General features: G+C 32.2%; 1 protein-coding gene across 1 annotated transcript; it reads right to left on the reverse strand.

Moving 5' to 3' along the window:
• Nucleotides 1–9: 9 nt before the first annotated feature.
• LOC134719657 (aplysianin-A-like) lies at nucleotides 10–11,214 on the reverse strand. Its single transcript, XM_063582632.1, has 7 exons — nucleotides 11,038–11,214; nucleotides 8,405–8,602; nucleotides 7,213–7,405; nucleotides 3,841–3,945; nucleotides 3,210–3,425; nucleotides 1,963–2,068; nucleotides 10–710 (listed from the first exon to the last, which is right to left on the reverse strand). The coding sequence occupies exons 1-7, from the start codon at nucleotides 11,186–11,188 to the stop codon at nucleotides 24–26; spliced, it is 1,656 nt and encodes a 551-aa protein (XP_063438702.1). The 5' UTR covers nucleotides 11,189–11,214; the 3' UTR covers nucleotides 10–23.
• Nucleotides 11,215–18,859: the final 7,645 nt, after the last annotated feature.

Raw genomic sequence — 18,859 nt, forward strand, 5'->3', positions numbered from 1 at the left:
TAATAGAAGTTAGTGTCTAAGATTTATTTTTCGATACGTCTCAAACCAAAATATGGCATAGCAAGTTCAACAGACTCTAAAGCTCCATTACTCCAAATCGATAAAGATCGAACATTAAAAGCATTTGAAACCACAAAGACATCATCACTGACTGATGGTTTTGTCATTGCCCTTTCTACTATCGGTAATATATATCCCGGTCTCCATGTCTGCCATGCACCACCGTATGGATAATTCTTCCAAACTATCCAAGCAGCATTTGTTGGTCGTGGTATAGTGTTGATCGGAATTTGATATATCTCGGACAAATACTTCCTTGTTACTTGATCTAGTTCTATTTCATTTCTTACGTCGCCAGTAGTTTCGTTTCCATTCGCTCTGTTGAATAATTCCTCCCAGTAAGATATATCTGTATCTGTGTACGTTGCCTGAAGGACAGACTTAGGAGGATTAAGAGTTGACGTTCCAAAATCGTAGATTTGTCTAAATGGAGTGTCTGAAATTATATAGTCAGAATAAACAGGAGAATTCCTCCACCAAGGAGATTCATAACTGTAATAAAGCTTTAATGCGGGCATATCTTTTACTGCTTTGGTTATATATTCTCTAATGTGAGGTTGGTAAAGACCCTGCCAGTCAAGTTGTTCGAGTGACAATCGATTGGTTGCTAGGATGACTTTCTTTGCACACTTTTTAATTATGGATTTAGACTGAAAAGAAAAATTGATAGTACAAAAAGACGTTTCAAACGTGTATGATGTATAATTAAATGTAGGCGATATTGGTATGATATGGCTGTTCTGTAAGGATTGTGGCAGTCAAATGTATATACATGGAAATCATATCAAAAGTTTTAAAAATGAAATTATGAAAAATAGCGAGCTCACAATGAAACTGACCTCAATGCAGAAGGTTTACAAACCGTTCATCAAATAAAAACCAGTTAAGAAAAACATTTTATAAATAAAGGTATATTAAGAAACAAACACAAACTCTGACGTTTAAAAAATGCGTGCAGTATCTGAAAGTAAACTGAAAGTTATTTACTTTAAAAATTATTTTTGTCATCCTAAACTTTATATAACATTGTCGGTAATCTTATTCAGATGCATATACATTGCGATGAATCATTTTCGCAGTTCCCAGTAACAAGTAAATAATAGAATTAATAATTTAATAATAGATATTGAGAGGTCATAAGTCAGGGCTTTGTTTGCATGAAGCATGTGCATAACAATATGTTGTAGATTTTAAAGAACGCACTATACACGAACGATAAAGAGATTCGTGCTGAGGTAAAGAAAACTTTAAAACTTTAAAACAATTTCAATACAAGTGTGATGTTCAGCTAGCGCCAAAATCAGATTTCAAGCCAACTGTTACGTCGAAAAATATTTATTCCAAGACAGTCGTTTGTTAAAGGTGATTTTTTAGCTTTGTCAGATTGTACGGGTGTCCCTTTTTTTAAATTTATCTTTTTTTAAGTTTATGTATTTTTTCAAAAGAAAAATAATATTCGGCTTTTTCATACTCCCTGGTTGAATTAACAGATTTATTTTAACATCAGATCTTCAAATGTTTTGAATGGTCAACAGCAACCATAAGGGAGGTGTGAAAAATAAAAAGGGAATATTTAAACCAATAAACCGATGTGAAACTATTTGCCCCCCCCCCCGACATCCTTTATGTCTAAGTCAAAACCTACAGTTCAGTGATAGTCGTTGGTTAATGACTCTTTAATTTGTTTTTCTAATCAAGTAGGCAGTTTTTTGATTTTTTTTTTCATTTATCATGTCGGTGAAATTATCAACTATTCATCTATATAATTTAATATCCAAAGGGTAATGAAAAAAATCGTATAATTTGATAAATGTTCATATGTAAATCTGTCTAAAACAAGAATACCGAAGTCCATAAAAAAGGGAAAAAAAACGAACGCTATCAATCAACAGAACAAATTACCCTTGTATTCCTGCTATTGGAGAACGTAGGTTCAAAAAATAAGTTGTAATATCCGTCTTGTCTTTTCCTGATGGCTTTGAGGTCATGATCATACTTGATAGAATGCCTGCAATGAACTACACTATTTGAATGCTATATGTTTAAATATTATGCAAATATGAAATTATATACGACATATTGCAGATAAAATAAGCCTATTTAATATAGTCTTATTCTAAATAATTATAACAGTATCTATGAATTTGTCCAAAAACATACGGCTTTGTCAGAAAGTTTAATTGAATGTTCAAGATAATAATTCAGATAAGAATGTACTTATCTATTCGACACCTGATTTGATAAAAGAGGGACAAAACATATCGGAGGAACAATCAAACGCATAGATTGATTATAAACTGACAACGCCATGTCACAGTGTGGTGAAAGGGAAGTTGGTTGTAGTTAAGTAATAAGGAACATATCCGATATCATTTGTGAGACGGTTTTTCTAGAACGGTCAACCAACCCGTAAAATAACAAAGGGATCATTTCAACTTGACCATTGATAAGGATGATTTTGAACCGTCCACCATATAAATACGATCTTTAAATTTTTATCTGTTTGTCAATTCTCATATAATCTGTTCTTGATGTATATACTAAGTAAAAACTATTAACAATGTGTCAAAAAGTGTATACTTACATCGCCACTGCTTAAGAAGATTATGAATCGTCAATATCAATTAAAACAGAACGATGTAATTTGTCTTTGATAGCATGTTTAAGGTGGTACCTAACACTACAGGGAGATAACTCTGTAAAATCAGCAGAACGTTTTAATGACCTTGTGTTCGTAAGGGAATATTCAGCTTCTCAATGATCAAAATAAGTGTGTGTCAAACATAACCAGTGTATTTTTTTCTGATTAAACGGTTGGTTCAAATTTTTTGAAATTTTTATCTTTTAGTCAAAGGGTCAAAGTACATACTATGTCAAAATTTTAAGAAAATCAAACGAGCCAAATTAATTTTAGTTAAAGTGTTAGGTACCACCTCTAATAGAAACGAATATTTTTTTATGAAATTAGTTGGTCATAATTTTGCTAACACATACGTTCTTTTTTTAGAAAACTGTGTTCAAACGAATAAACTTAGAATTGTTTTAAATCATTTATAAACCAACAGGCCACCCATTAAAATCAAAGAAAACATTACCAACTCCATATTAGGGAACACTTGTAGAATCTAAATAATACACACAGAACTCACCTTTGACCATCAAGTAAAAATCGTCGAAGTAATTCATTAGGTATGGAGGAAAATCCTGTTGCCACAGTTAAAACGTCCTCACTTTCTGAAGATGGTGGTTCAGTTTGAACTGCAAGTGAGGCACTATCGTCCGTTAAAAATGTAGTAAAGGCACTAGTTTCTCTAATGTACTTTTGTGCCTCGGGGCTCAAATATTTATGATACAAAGACTCGACACTAAAATAAACATTAAGAACTTAGTAAATTATGAAAAATCTTATTTCATGATAAGGGACTTTCTGTTTGGAATTTTCAGTCGTAGTCTTCCTTTTTTCCGTAGTGTATTATTCCGATTATTAGAATTATTTTTGACAAGAACTCATGAATATCAATAATGTGGAATAATTTGAACAGCAATTTACGATAAAAGCCTGTGTCTCAAATATTCATCACTCTTGTCATGAAATAAATACTGTTTGCATGGCATTCTACAATGCCTTCCTAATTTTGCAAAATTCTATCATTCGGTTAACAGAACTCATGTCAAACATATAATGTTTCGAAATCGGTCAATAAATGTTATCATTAATTGCTTTCATTTTTAAAAAAGAGATTCTTATCAACGTCATCCAATTTCATTATAAACACATACCTTTGTTTATACATGAGTACTCCACTTCTGTCTCTGACGAAATACTTTTTATCAGCTTCTGGAACATTGGTCGTAAGCACATCGGTGTAATTTCTAAACACCTCCCTTATTTGAACGATAAAATATAAGAACATTAACTTCTTTCCCATAAAATCATAAGCTTGAATAAAACAAAAAGATATACTTATTTTGCCGATAATCCAGACAGGTATGATGTGATCTACATTGTGGCATAGATAAACCTTTCATTCAGATCGTACCCAAATACTCCTACATTTTCAACTTGGATTTTCCCTATATCTTAATATCTGTTTTACCTTAGATTTCCCTTTTTGTTTTTATATCTAGTCAGTGTATATAATATGCGAATCCAGCTAGTTCTTTTTCACTATCATATGCGAGTATGTCTATTGCAGAATAAAGGATCATGGGTAAACTGTATTTATTTATGTTTCAAAAATACCAAAATAATTGATTTGAAATTAAGTTTCAACATATCTTCAATGTGATATGTCTTTTTAATGTACAAACATAGCATTAAAGTTCAAATAAGCGTAATAAAGGCAACGTAATATAGCATATCGATTATTGAAAGCGATCCATTTTAACTATCGATGCGATGAATTATCACTATTAGTGCAATCATGTCTGATGTAGAATTTTCGAAGATGTGAGGAATTTTTATTGTAGATTTATGTGTTATATGGACTTACAACAAATGAAAAAACTTAGTTGACGACTTGGGTATTTATGATAATTTCAAATTAAAATACAAACTCCTCATTCATTCTTCGTCAAATATATAGCTTTTCAAATTTGTAACAAAAACGCTTCGCACAATGTCATATTGTAATCTTAAAATTACGTTTTTCCTTGATTTTAACAAAAATATAAAAGACCTCTATTCAGTAAAAGATTGATATGGCGGAGTTTAAGTGCACCTTTTTTTTTAGTATGGACTTCATTGTTTTATTTTTGATCTAATATTGCGTAGACCTACATCTCAAAGTGCAAGGCTTTGTCATTTCGTCATACTCTAAACGAAATGTCAACTAAAAAAATTGTACAAAAATCAAGGTGATTGTAATTAATGTACACTTGATGCAACTGGCTTAATTATTTCAAATTAAAACACCCCAGATTATTTTCTGAGACATCAGGAGAAAGAGAAATAATCATTTTAATTCGACGAGATTATGAAGTTTATTTTGTTTTTTCAATATGAAGATATTATAAACGCCATAGCATATACGGTAGTATTGGATTATTAAAAGTCAAACTTCGCCAGTATTCCTCACAGACAATCCCAATAACATGTACGTAATGTGCAAAGGACAAACGTCATTGTAGACTCATGCTGGCTGTTATCTGCTCTTTAGTTGGGTTGTTGTCTCTCTGACATATTTCCCATTTTCATTCTATATATTTTGTAAATTCATCGTATTATGAAAACGTACATTCGTAGTGTACTATAGGTAAGGCTCTCAAACATGAACTAAAACTACCGGTTAACCGGTTAATCGGTCGAACGAATTCCTGAGTAACCAGTACGATTTGACAATACTCAGATAAAGCCCATTATAAATATATTTGAACAGTAGTGTGTTTTTCCCCGTTCCGTTTCGGTTTGAGCCATTACTACTGAGATATAAGAAGATGTCATATGTGACAATAAGACAATTCTCCATCCGAGTCACAATTCATAAAAGTAGAACCATTATAGGTCAAAATACGGTCTTCAACATGGAGTCTTGGCTCACACCGAACGGCAAATTATAAAGGGCCCCAGTGTAAAACCTTTCAAACGGGAAAATACCAACGGTGTAATCTATATCAAGATGTACGTAATTAGTGATGAAGAGTCATGGAAATGGACAAATAAAACTAAGGATAAAGAACCCTACAAGCTATAAAAAATTAAATGGAATACATTTGAAATAAATGCTATTTCTATTGAATTTATTAGAGTGTTAAATCAAACTTTCCTTTGCAAGTTAACCTTTATCAAATCCTTCTCTTACTTTATCTATTGCTTGAGAAAGTCGGCTAAATTAAGGCTTTAATTGATAAAAAAAATAAATCATATAGTTAGTGAAAATGCACCTCATATACAATACTAATGAATCACTCTACAGTGAAGACGAAAGTATAGTATCATTATTCGACAGTAAACATGACTCGCATAAAGAAAGCATCATAGTGGAATTTAGTTTAATATTAAGAATTGAACGACAAAACCTATTCTACGTCATACAACTTTAATAATTGTGTTGAAATGGGTATTTTTCTGCAATAACATCATACCTGCTAGTCCTAAATATTCACCTATTTCGGTATATATTTAACAGCTGGATGGCTTTAGGCGCGACAAATCCCCATGTGCATTTCTTACATTGTCTTACTAGTATTATAAATTTCTCAACATATACCTTTTAACTAATTTTCGACATTTCCTTCATAAATAAACAAAAACTCGTCTGTTTATTTATCATTCCACATCAGAAATTAATGGCATATACAGTGAAAATGATATTTTTGAATCCGCACTTTACACATTCTGTCAAGTGATCAATATTCCTTTTTTTCAAACTTCAATCTATGATACTATCACCTTTATCCATGGTACACTGTTAACCAATTCATACCTGTCTGGTTTATCGGCAAAATAAGTATATTGTTTGTTTTTTTTCAAGCTTATGATTTTATGGGAAAGAAGTATATAATAAACTAATGAATCCACCGTTCTAAGTGTGACAATCGCGTTTAATGTGGTACCTAACACTACTGTGAGATAACTCTGTAAAGTCAGTTAAAAGTTTTAATTACGTTGTGTTGTACATGTAATATTAAGCTTCTTAGTGATCAACATTGGTGTTTGTCAAACTGCTATATAACCAGTGTAGCTTTTCTGATAAAATGGTTGGTTCCAAATTTTTGAAATTTTTATATTTTTGTTTAAGGATCAGATATAAATAATTTGTCAAAATTTTATGAAAATTAAACGAGCCAAATTAATTTTAGTGAAAGTGTTGGGTACCACCTTAAGGGTATAAATTGGTTTACATTGTAGCATGGCAAATATTATATAATTTTATCAACCCAAATAGGGTTGCCCTTTCTTCTACAACTAATAATAAGATTTTATAGAATTTCATCTCTTCGAAACCTGTAATAAAATTAATTTTCTTGCACCAGATGCGCATTTCGACAATACATGTCTCTTCAGTGATGCTCGTGAAATGTGTGCCTTTATGTTATCCCAATCATTACCTTTATACCTATTTGTTTAATATATATATATAAAAAGTAAAAAAAACAAAAATACTGAACTCCGAGGAAAATTCAAAAAGGAAAATCCAAAATCAAATATACCATGTTAGTTGATTAGTCGGTTTTCTTTCGTTAGGTTGAAGTCTGTAGGGTGTTTTATAACCACCCAATTCGTCATAACGCATGTGGACTCCTCGTACATAGACAGTGGTGTCAGGTGATGGTCCGGAACCTAACTCGAATCTTATGATCGGAAGCCCTAACTGTTGTATGGTGTCATGTAGTAATGCATGTTCTAAAAGTATAAATTAAAAGATTAGGAAAAATAAAATCATAAAGCTTTAAATCAGATTATTATAAAAACTGAATAGCCTGTTGCATTGTCAAAATAATACGAATATGTAGAATTAATGACGGCAAAGAGTAATGTCTCAAAGAGACATTCATCAAACCAAAACAGCTCAACTCCTCTAATTCATCTCCATCGCAGCGAGAAATCCAGCTTTTGGGAGGAGCTGCAGCTGACCCCAAGATAATAATGTAACAAGTTCAGAGGAAAAGAGGCCAAACCAAATGAGAAACATGTAAATACAAAATCTTAATAAAACAAAACACACAAACAATACTAGCAGAGGTATAGCTCTTACACCTATTTTACTTTTCACATAAGACTTTTTAGCTCATAAAAGGTTATTTACAATTGAAGCAGACTATAGATTAATGTCATTTCGACTTGAGACCCAAAACATATCTATGCAAGTATAAGGTCAAGTCCATGAAGGTCTTTCACCGCCATTTTACTTATGCTCTTCTGACTAATAAAAACAATTTTATGTTCTAGATTTTTTTATTAAATTTCACCTTAGTTCATCTTTTACATGTTTACTGCCATGTTTAATGACATAAACACGTGACAGTGCGATTTTTGATTTCATTGAAAACGAGGTGAAACGAAAAATATATCGAACTCCTAACAAAGTACAAAATATAAAAACGTCCGTACTTAAATGTGTAAATCAAAAGTTGAAACACATCAAACGAATGGATAACAACTGTCATATTATTGACTTGATATACGCTTTTCTTACCTAGAAAATGGTGAATTTTACATGGATTTATAGCTACCCAAACCTCTCACATGTATGACAGTCACATACAATTCGAATTTACTAAGTAAAAATGTCAAAAACAGGAGTACAGCTTTCAACATTGTGTTATAATCTGAATCACTATAAAACAAATTTTTTCTCAAACAAATACTTATTTCTTTACAAATCAATAGTTTTAAACTTACCTGCACGGTAGTATCTCATTCCACCCAACTCTACATTTATATCCGGAATATCTGGGAATTTAACTGTGAACATCCTTCCTCCAACTCGATCTGAGTACTCGTATACAGATATTCTTTTATTTTGATGTCTCAGACGCCATGCAGCGTACGTACCGGCTATTCCGGCACCGATTATGGCTATGTCGTCACATTGGGCCACTACAATGAATATTTTTTGGTAGTATAACGTATACTTTATATGAAATGTGATTGAACAGTGTTGACAATCAACGAAATGTTAAAAAGGAGGATCTATTAGATAAAAATCACGGGCTATTTATTTAAAACCTAGGTAAACAAAGGGAATAATTATAGTAAACCGGTGTTCAAAAGTCTAAAACTGAAAACAAATCCGTTTAAAAACTTAAACTGAGGAAAACATATCAACTATAACATGTTAATACAGGAACAACAGGAACACAGAAGTGCAAACAAAAAACAAATACCAACACACATAGAAGCGAACTATTTGATAACTACCATATTCCTGACTTGGTACAAAAAGTACGTTTTGAAACATACCTAATTTCCCACGCAGTTTTTATTACCGATTTCAGTTTCCGTTTAGAAGTCATGGTTCTATTATCGTAACATGCATTATCTGTTATGAAGGTGTTGTTGTATGAACTTTGTATTACAAATCAGAAAGAGAATACCAAGATAACATTCAAAACGAAAAGGTTGAAAATAGATACGCAATGTCATAACAAAAAAGGAGGCGAAAGATACCAGAGGGACCACCGAACGCATTAATCGAAAATAAACTGACAACGCCATGGCTAAAAGAGCCAGACTAACATTAGTAGACAAAACACAACAAAGAAACACTAAAAACTAAGCATCAATAAATCCAACAAAAAAAAAGGAGTGATCTCAGATTAATCGGAAGGGTAAGCAGATCCTGCTCTACATGTGGCACCTGTCGTTATGCTCGTGTAAGTATTAGTTCGGTAACATGTTTAATTCGGTAAGTCACATTCGTGAAAAGGACACGGGACTATAGTTCGGAACATATCCACTATCCTCTTGGAAATGGATGTTCTATCATGGTCAACTAACTCGTGACGACGTCTCTCCAACTAACCCAAGGATAATTTCTTCTTCGACATTTGGCACTCTTGGTATAGTACTTACAATGTAGTAGTCGATTAGAAAAGCGTAATAGAGTATTTAGGCTGCTTCAGTCTCTCAGTAAATTTTTCACATATTTGAATTTAGAACTGTTCAGACTTATTATAACAGACAACCGTTATAGACTAAAATGCCTTTACTAGCGGTGAAAATCGGAACTCTAAACTGAAAAAAAGTACTTATACCTTTTTCTCATGCATAGCTGTATGTGAACTGTACCATTGCCGTTTTGTTCCCTATATATAACCATTTGGTACCATGGATTAGCTTTTTTGTAACACAAACAAAAACCATTACGTTCAATTAGAAATCATTTCGTACCATATGGATAAAACATTAACGATTTCGTACCATATGGAAAAAAGATGAACGAGTTCGCATAATATTGACAAAACCCGCTCGACTATTTCGTATCATATGTCTAAAAAAGCTTAACTGTTTCGTATCATATGTAACAAATGTTGAATCATTTCGTACCGTATGAAAATTGAACATTACCATATCATACTAGATACATGACAAATATTTAGTTTTGAAGGGAATGTAAGTTTGGAATCACATTCATCATACTTTATGAACTCAAAACATGTTCTTTTGTCATCTCCAATCAAGAAGTTTCATGTGCACTTATTCTATTAAACGGTAGGGAATTGAACATTATAAAATGTACACAATATATAGTGACTGATGTACCACTATTTTGGACATTATTACCTTTTGCGACTGTCATAAAAGTGAGAGGTTTAGCTAGCTATAAAACCAGGTTCAATCCACCATTTTCTACATTGGAGAATGCCTGTGCCAAGTCAGGAATATGACAGTTGTTATCCATTCGTTTGATGTGTTTGGACTTTTGATTTTTGATTTTTCTTTTTGAATTTTCCTCGGAGTTAAGAATTTTGTGTTTTTACTTTGTCTGTTTGTTTTATTCACACATAGTTATCAATATAATGGAATTTTATGCAACATTCATAAAATTAAGGGGGTTTAGCTAGCTATAAACCAGGTTGAGTTCACCATTATATATATAAGAAAATGTCTGAACTAAATCAGGACAGTTGTTATTCAATCATTTGATGGAACTTAGTTTTATCATTATTCCTTTTTTATTAGGGACTTCCGTCTTAAGCTATCAATGGAGACCAGTTATTTTTTTATGATTTCACTATTAACCATCAGGACTGAATTATAAGCGCATACAAAAATAGCATACAATGATACAAAATGGTCAATAATAAATCTTCCATATGGTACGAAATAGTAGACATTATAATCTCTAAAATGGTACGAATAGGTGTATTCCTAAATATGATGCGGAATGACATAAATTAGTATCTTCCATATGGCACAAAATGACTAATAAAAAATTAAAATGGTATAAAATATTAAGGATTCGTTCAGTAATTGATAAATTAAATGGAAAGACTTACATGATTTTTAAAGAATATGCATGTAGTACTCACAATCAATTGATTCATCGATAATCAGGTTTCGTCTTCCCCTCACAGATTCATTCTTCAAAATACGTTTTGTGTATCCTAACGAAATTTGTGGAAATATCAGAATAAATACAAATAACTGAAAAAATATTGTTCGCAGAGACGGGGTTTTCATCGTCTCGCGGGCGATGCCGTCCTGATTATGAGCTCTGAACAATATTATTTACGATTGCCAATGAGCTAATGATTCATCTAAGTTTTAACAAAAGCAATTAAAAGTCATAGCATATGTTATGCATGTTTTGATTAAAACACATCAATAAGAACACCACGTGTCCAAAAAACAAATCAACAAAAGTCCGATAGCAATACATCACTGATACTTTAAAATAACTTCAATAAGCTAATCTACTGTATGTAAAAATTCATTCTAGATATTCAATTGAATTTTACAAAATATCTTTAGATAGGGAAATAATTTTTAAAACTCACAAAAATAAAAAAATGGAATATTTCTTTTGAGTTTTAATTTTCATAACATGTACCCGCTAATAAATATAAATTTACTGTCTATTGTTCACCTTGCACCGACGGGCAATAATGTTCGTAATCAACGTCGTTTATTATAAAACTTCAGTTTCAGTCAGCTGCTTACTTAGCAGGAGGAAATAACACATGATATGTATTCAAATGAAAATAATGAATGTAGAACCCCATAACATTATCTTACAGCTCTTTGAATTATAGCTCTCCATCTTTTGTATTAGCTTTGAATTTCAAATATATTGCCACGAACATCACTGAAGAGACATGTATTGTCAAAATGCTCATCTGGTGCAGGAAAATTGGTACCGTTAATGTTATTATTACAATTATGTTTTGCAGCAACAGCCGTATTGTGATGTCGAGTATGTCCGCTTTTCAATTGTGCCTTTTGTTCAGCTGTGATGCCTGCACAGCTCTGTCCCTTTTTGGGTTCATGTCATTTCCTCATTGTTTACTTGTATCCATGTTGTATTTTCTTTATTACATTAACAAGATTTTAACATATGTCATATACTGTCTCTTAAATTTTTGTGTAAAACGGGAAAAGCAAAAATAAGGAAAAACACTCATGCTTATAGCCATGTTGCAACTATCAAAGTTTTCCATAATAAACTTTGGTAACTTTGAACAGGAAAAAATGGTTATAGTAATTGTTTGTAACAGCATTATTTCATTTTGGTCATGAAACAAGATTCACAACACAGGACACAAGAAAAGAAGTCCCTGTATTATATAGTCACATCTGTTGTGCACGTTCTGCATTTCATGCGATAACTTTTGTTTTTGTTTTGTGCCTTGATGTGTCCGTTTGTGCGGATTTACAAGATCTGGGGTTGAAGTCATAACACTTTTCTTAGTGCTCGGAGTTCAAAAATCATACTCGAAACCTTAAATCCAGCATTTTGATTGGTTGATTTTGGATTATGAGTACAAAAAACTGTATCGAAAGATTTCTGACCGCAAGGCCTGAAACTCTGCAAACTTCGGTAGAAAAAAAGGCCCCTTTTCAGTCTTTAAATGAGAACATATCTCCTTCATTTTAAACATGAAGTAAAACATGGTGTTTTCTCTCAAGTAGATACATCTTTATCTTACACTTATCATACATTAACTACGTTAATTAAATATGGTATGACATGTGTCCATAAAAGTTTACTCCGTTTTATTTTTCTAAAAATGTCCAATACCATTTCAAAAATATGGCAGTTCCTATCTAATTTATCATCTCTGTGTATGTTTGCGTGTGTTTTTGTTGTTCCTTTGTTTTCCTCTTATAGTAGATGTGTCTCCCTCAAATATCGGTTGTAACCAGGGATCGTTTTCTCTCAAGCGATTTCTGACTTATGAACAGCGGTATACTGTAAACCAACTTATTTTCGCGAGCGATTTATTTTCGCGACTTTCGCGAGTAGAAAGAAAACGCGAATATAAATCGTCGCGAATATGTAAAACGTCGATCTTTCCTTATTAAACTTTATAAAATACAACAGAAAATCGCAAAATTGAATAGCCGCGAAGTTGTCAAGTAAGAGAAAAACGCGAAATAAAGTATCCGCGAAAATAAGTTGGTTTAGAGTACTACTGTTGGCTTTATTAACTCAAAATCTCCTACTTCTTCAGTTTCTCTTCTAACTGTTTTAACACGTGATTTTGTTTTTTCACCATAGTTGAATAAGTTCTTAACCTAAGTGTTATTAGCTGATTTCTAATATAAGCCCGACCTCAAAATAAATAGTTTTAATTTAATCAAAGTCAGTAAAAGTCTTTCTTTTTAGTTTTCGTTGACTGCTGTTGTTATGAAGAAATCTTAAAAATTAACAACATACTTTTTTAACCAATATTAAGAGTTCTCTTTAGGCATTAGGCATGTGTTCTTAGTAGTTACTACTGTAATCACTAGCCAGTTAACACTGAGGTTGTGAAGTCGTGATGATGCACTTGATTCCAATCTTAAATGACTATGATTGTAGGTTTTCCTATCGAAGGTTGAAGGTTTTCTACGGGCAAGCCGGCTTCGTCAGCGATTAAAAAATACTGACCGCCACAAAATAGCCAAAAAGCGGTGCATGAAAGTTTCGTTTAAACACCAAAACATGAAAACAAATCAAATCAAAATAGCGATGATCAGATAATGTATTAATAGTGTTATATTTGTTATTCTCGTGGGATTTTGTCTGATGCTTGGTCCGTTTCTGTGTTGTGTCGTTGTTCTCCTCTTATATTTAATGCGTTTCCCTCGGTTTTAGTTTGTTACCGCGATTTTGTTTTTTGTCCATGGATTTACGAGTTTTGAACAGCGGTATACTACTGTTGCCTTTATTTAACAGTTTCATTTATACAGTTTGCACATATGAACATATATTTGGTTTCATTATTCTCCATAGATACAGATAATCATGTGTATTATTTTTCATTTTATAGAATTCAATTGATACTGGCTATCATGATATGTTTATGTAAATGAAAAGCACCAAAAAGTTTTATAGTCGAATATGATAAATTGGTAACAGCATTACAAAATGTGATGTAACTGTACAGATTTCATGTAGCCTTGAACAAAGGCAATTATTTAATAAAGAAAAAAGTAGAGTGACGTATCGTCTTCCGTTTTCTTTTTTTTCTTTTTTTTTTTTTTTTTATGGAATAGACATATACAGCGGATGCCTAAAATACAAAATCGTTACATTATATTTGTTTAACAAAATACAATATCTTACTTCAATGTTTATTTTGTCAAAACGTTTATTGCCCAATATTTGGTTAAAAATTTTGGGTAAAACGTTTAATCCAATTAAATCATATTTATTAAATAAATTTCCTTTTTTAGCTCACCTGGCCTAAAAGGCCAAGGGAGCTTTTCTCATCACTTGGCGTTCGGCGTCCGTCGTCCGTCGTCCGTCGTCCGTCGTCCGTCGTCCGTCGTCCGTCGTCTGTCGTCCGTCGTCCGTCGTCCGTCGTCTGTCGTCCGTCGTCCGTCGTCTGTCGTCCGTCGTCCGTCGTCTGTCGTCCGTCGTCCGTCGTCTGTCGTCGTCCGTCGTCCGGCGTCGTTAACTTTTACAAAAATCTTCTCCTCTGAAACTACTGGGCCAAATAAAACCTATCTTGGCCACAATCATCATTGATGTATCTAGTTTCAAATTTGTGTTTTTTGACCCGGCCAACCGACCAAGATGGCCGCCATGGCTAAAAATAGAACATAGTGGTAAAATGGAGTTTTTGGCTTATAACTCAAAAAACCAAAGCATTTAGAGCAAATCTGACATGATATAAAATTGTTTATCAGGTCAAAATCTATCTGCCCTGAAATTTTCAGATGAATCAGACAACCCAATGTTGGGTTGCTGCCCCTAAATTGGTAACTTTAAGGAAATTTTACTGTTTTTGGTTATTATCTTGAATATTATTATAGATGGAGATAAACTGTAAACATCAATAATGTTCAGCAAAAAGTAAGATTTACAAATAAGTCAAGATGACCAAAATGGTCAGTTGACCCCTTTAGGAGTTATTGCCCTTTATAGTCAATTTTTAATCATTTTTGGTAAATCTCCATGATCTTTTACAAAAATATTCTCCTCTGAAACTACCGGGCCAAATTAATCCAAACTTGGCCACAATCATCATTGATGTATCTAGTTAAAAAAGTTTTTTTGACGTGGCCAACCAACCAAGATGGCCGCCACGGCTAAAAAAAACATGGAGGTTAAATGCAGTTTTTGGTTATTACTCAAAAAACAAAGCATTTAGAGCAAATCTGACAAGCGGTATAATTGTTTATCTGGTCAAGATCTATTTGCCTTGAAATTTTAAGATGAATGGGACAACCCGTTGTTGAGTTGCTGCCCCTGAATTGGTAATTTTAAGGAAATTTTGCTGTTTTTGGATATTAGCTTGAATATTATTATGGATAGAGATAAACTGTAAACAGCAAAAATGTTCCGCAAAGTAAGATTTACAAATAAGTCAACAGGACCAAAATGGTCAGTTAACTTCTTTAGGAGTTATTGCCCTTTATAGTAAATTTTTAACAGTTTTTCGTAAATCTTAGTTAACTTTTACAAAAATCTTCTCCTCTGAAACTACTGGGCCAAATTTAACCAAACATAGCCAGAATCATTATTTGGCTATCTAGTTTAAAAATTGTGTTTTGTGACCGGGCAAACTAACCAAGATGGCTGCTACGGCTAAAAATATAACATATGGGTAAAATGCAGTTTTTTGCTTATAACTTAAAAACCAAAGCATTTAGAGCAAATCTGACAGGGGGTAAAATTGTTTATCTGGTGAAGATCTATTTGCCCTGAAACTTTTAGATGAATCGGACAACTTGTTGTTAGGTTGCTGCCCCTAAATTGGTAATTTTAAGGAAATTTTGCTGTTTTGGGTTATTATCTTGAATATTATTATAGATAGAGATACACTGTAAACAGCAATAAAGTACAGCAATGTAAGACTAGCAAAGAAGTCACCAAAATGACCAAAATGGTCAATTGACCCCCTAAGAAGTTATTGTCCTTTATAATCTTCATAAAATTTGTAAATTTTTACTAATATTTTCCACTGAAACTACACGGACAAGTTCATTATAGATAGAGATAATTGTAAGCAGCAAGAATGTTCAGTAGAGTAAGATGTAGAAACACATCACAATCACATAAACACAATTTTGTCATGAACTGTCTGCTTCCTTTGTTTAATTCACATATACCAAGGTGAGCGACACAGGCTCTTTAGAGCCTCTAGTTTTGTTACCTTTTTGATGACATATTTGTATAAAATTAACTACAGAGAACGGTATTTGATGTTAGTATAAGCATGATTCCAATATCATTAGATTTAAATGTTTAGGTTTGTTTTCTATTATTACATTGTTTGGATTAAAAAATAAAACTATGCATCCATCTGTACTTTATTTATTCTGAGGACAGTTTGAAGAAATAATATCAATCACGTTAATAATTGTATGTTAAGATGTATGTTAAGATAAACTCCGAATATCTGAGGAATGGTTGCGTTTTGTCTTTTAATATACTCTTGCTCACAGACAAACAAAATTATTTGAAGCTTTGTCCGTAGAGCAACTACTATTTGTGAAGATTTGAAACACATTTCACAGCTTCTAGGTCTCTGAATACGGCATTAATTCGATCATTCACATATTTGATTTTTGAATGAGACGTTTTATCAAATACATGACTGCTTTATAAAAAAGAAGATGTGGTATGATTGCCAATGAGACAACTATCCACAAAATACCAAAATGACACAAACATTAACAACTATAGGTCACCGTACGGCCTTCAACAATGAGCAAACCCCATACCGCAGTCAGCTAAAAAATGCCCCGATAAGACAATGTAAAACAATTCAAACGAGAAAACTAACGGCCTTATTTATGTGAAAAAATGAATTTTGACAAAAGAGTTAAAAATCTTTTCGTTTAGCAAATGGTCTTGGATAGTTATCTTGAAGGTATGGTTCCAATTGGTGTCTTGGGCTTCTCTGAACGTTAGACCTTGAACTATTCTCTTTCTTAGATGTTCATACCGAATAATGTTTATATCCCCGGCAATAACAGAGTTTTTTAAAAGGTGTTCTTATAAATCAAGGTCCTCCATACTTTTTCTATAAATGTTTATTTTTTCTCTCGTTTTATATATATATATATATATATAAGATCGTTGGTTTTCCTGTTCGAATCGTTTCACACTAGTAAATTTTGGGACCCTTTATCATTTGCTATTCGGTGTGAGCCAAGGCTCTGTGCTGAAGGCCGTACTTTGACTTATAATGGTTTATTTTTATGAATAGTGACTTGGATGGAGATTTGTCTCATTGGCACTCGTATCACATCTTCTTATATGTATTATAGTTATTTATGTACACTGATTTTTTTGTAAACTGTATGATACAATATGAACTTGTATTCAATAAGAAAAGTAATTTTACAGTACACATGTAACTCGTCAGTAATGCAGCTTTAAGTAACATATAGTCCATGTTTAAGGGTCTAGAAGGGATTGTTAATTTTTTGCGTTCTTTAATATTTTGGATTACATTTCTCTATCCCTTATACTAATAACCATCAATAATATTTATATTATATGTTAGAACCCCACAATTCTATAATTTCTTACTTTTCTTTCTTCTTATTTTCAGTACATATTTAGTAGATTTTGTCCATAAATTTCTATTCTGTGAGGAACATACAGACCCTAATATACTATTCTGTTAATTTAATTGATTGATATATGTACATGTAGGTTAAGAAATTACAAAAACGTTATTGATAGCTATCTTAACCAAGATAATGATAATGTGTCATTGCAGTGCATTGATGTATCCCATCTTAAGAGTTCTTTTTCAAATAGTATTTTTTTAGAACATAAACCTCATTTTAAACTGTTAAATTATGACGTCTGTAAAGCATTTGTTAATTTGTTCGCAATCCTTCATCAATATTCATTTTTAAAATCTATAGGAGTTTCATTGTTAAAATACCGGAATGGAAACACCTTCACGTGATTGGTTGAATTTTCATCGATTAGGACGTTTAAAACCAAGGACAACGTTTCTGTGAAAGCTTGTAAAAATATTACCCAGAATTCAGTAGATTATGAAATAATAAATAGAAATCCGATGCTTTATCGATACATAAATTGTTCCCTTAGTCTTCCTGTTAATATCTCAAAATTCTTTTCTGGAATTAATTTTGTATAAAAGATTGGACAAATAAATATAATAGGTCTTTCATGTCTGGAAAAAACGAAAATCACAAAAATACTGAACTTAGAGGAAAATCAATTCGGAAAGTCGATAATCACATGGCAAAATCACATAACAAAACGCATCAAAAACGAATGGACAAGAACTGTCATATTCCTGACTTGGTACAGGCATTTTCAAATGTAGAAAATGGTGGATTAAAACCTGATTTTTAGTCATACTCCATTTGAAATAATCTGTAATTTACCTGCGCTTATGCTCTATTTTTTCTATCACAGAAGCATAGCGTGTGGGTTATTTTTTTTTATCTCTTGGTCTATTTTTTCTTTTCTTTTTTGGGGCCTTTATTCTGTAGTTTGTCACTATTATAATTCCAGACACCCTCTTACTATACTAATTTTCAATACTAATTTAAAAATATAAAAAATACAAATTATTGTACACTTTTGCATGAAGTTGCTTATAAAAGATATGCGAACGATTTATTTAAAACAAACCTTGTTAGTAATTATACAAAATATATGTAGCGTAAACGATTACTAGGTTAAAGAAATTGACAATAAATACAATCGTA

This window comes from Mytilus trossulus, chromosome 5, assembly GCF_036588685.1.
Source record: "Mytilus trossulus isolate FHL-02 chromosome 5, PNRI_Mtr1.1.1.hap1, whole genome shotgun sequence".
NCBI classification, from domain to species: Eukaryota; Metazoa; Mollusca; class Bivalvia; order Mytilida; family Mytilidae; genus Mytilus; species Mytilus trossulus.

Bases quoted from the DNA above. Each gene is read 5' to 3' on its own strand.
- LOC134719657 (XM_063582632.1), bottom strand. From the start codon at position 11,188: ATGAAAACCCCGTCTCTGCGAACAATATTTTTTCAGTTATTTGTATTT. The intron at 3,946-7,212 runs GTATATTTGATT...CGTTCAAATAAG, and splicing joins CCGACTAATCAACTAACATG to GGAGGTGTTTAGAAATTACA. The intron at 711-1,962 runs GTAATTTGTTCT...TTTTCTTTTCAG, and splicing joins CCAATAGCAGGAATACAAGG to TCTAAATCCATAATTAAAAA.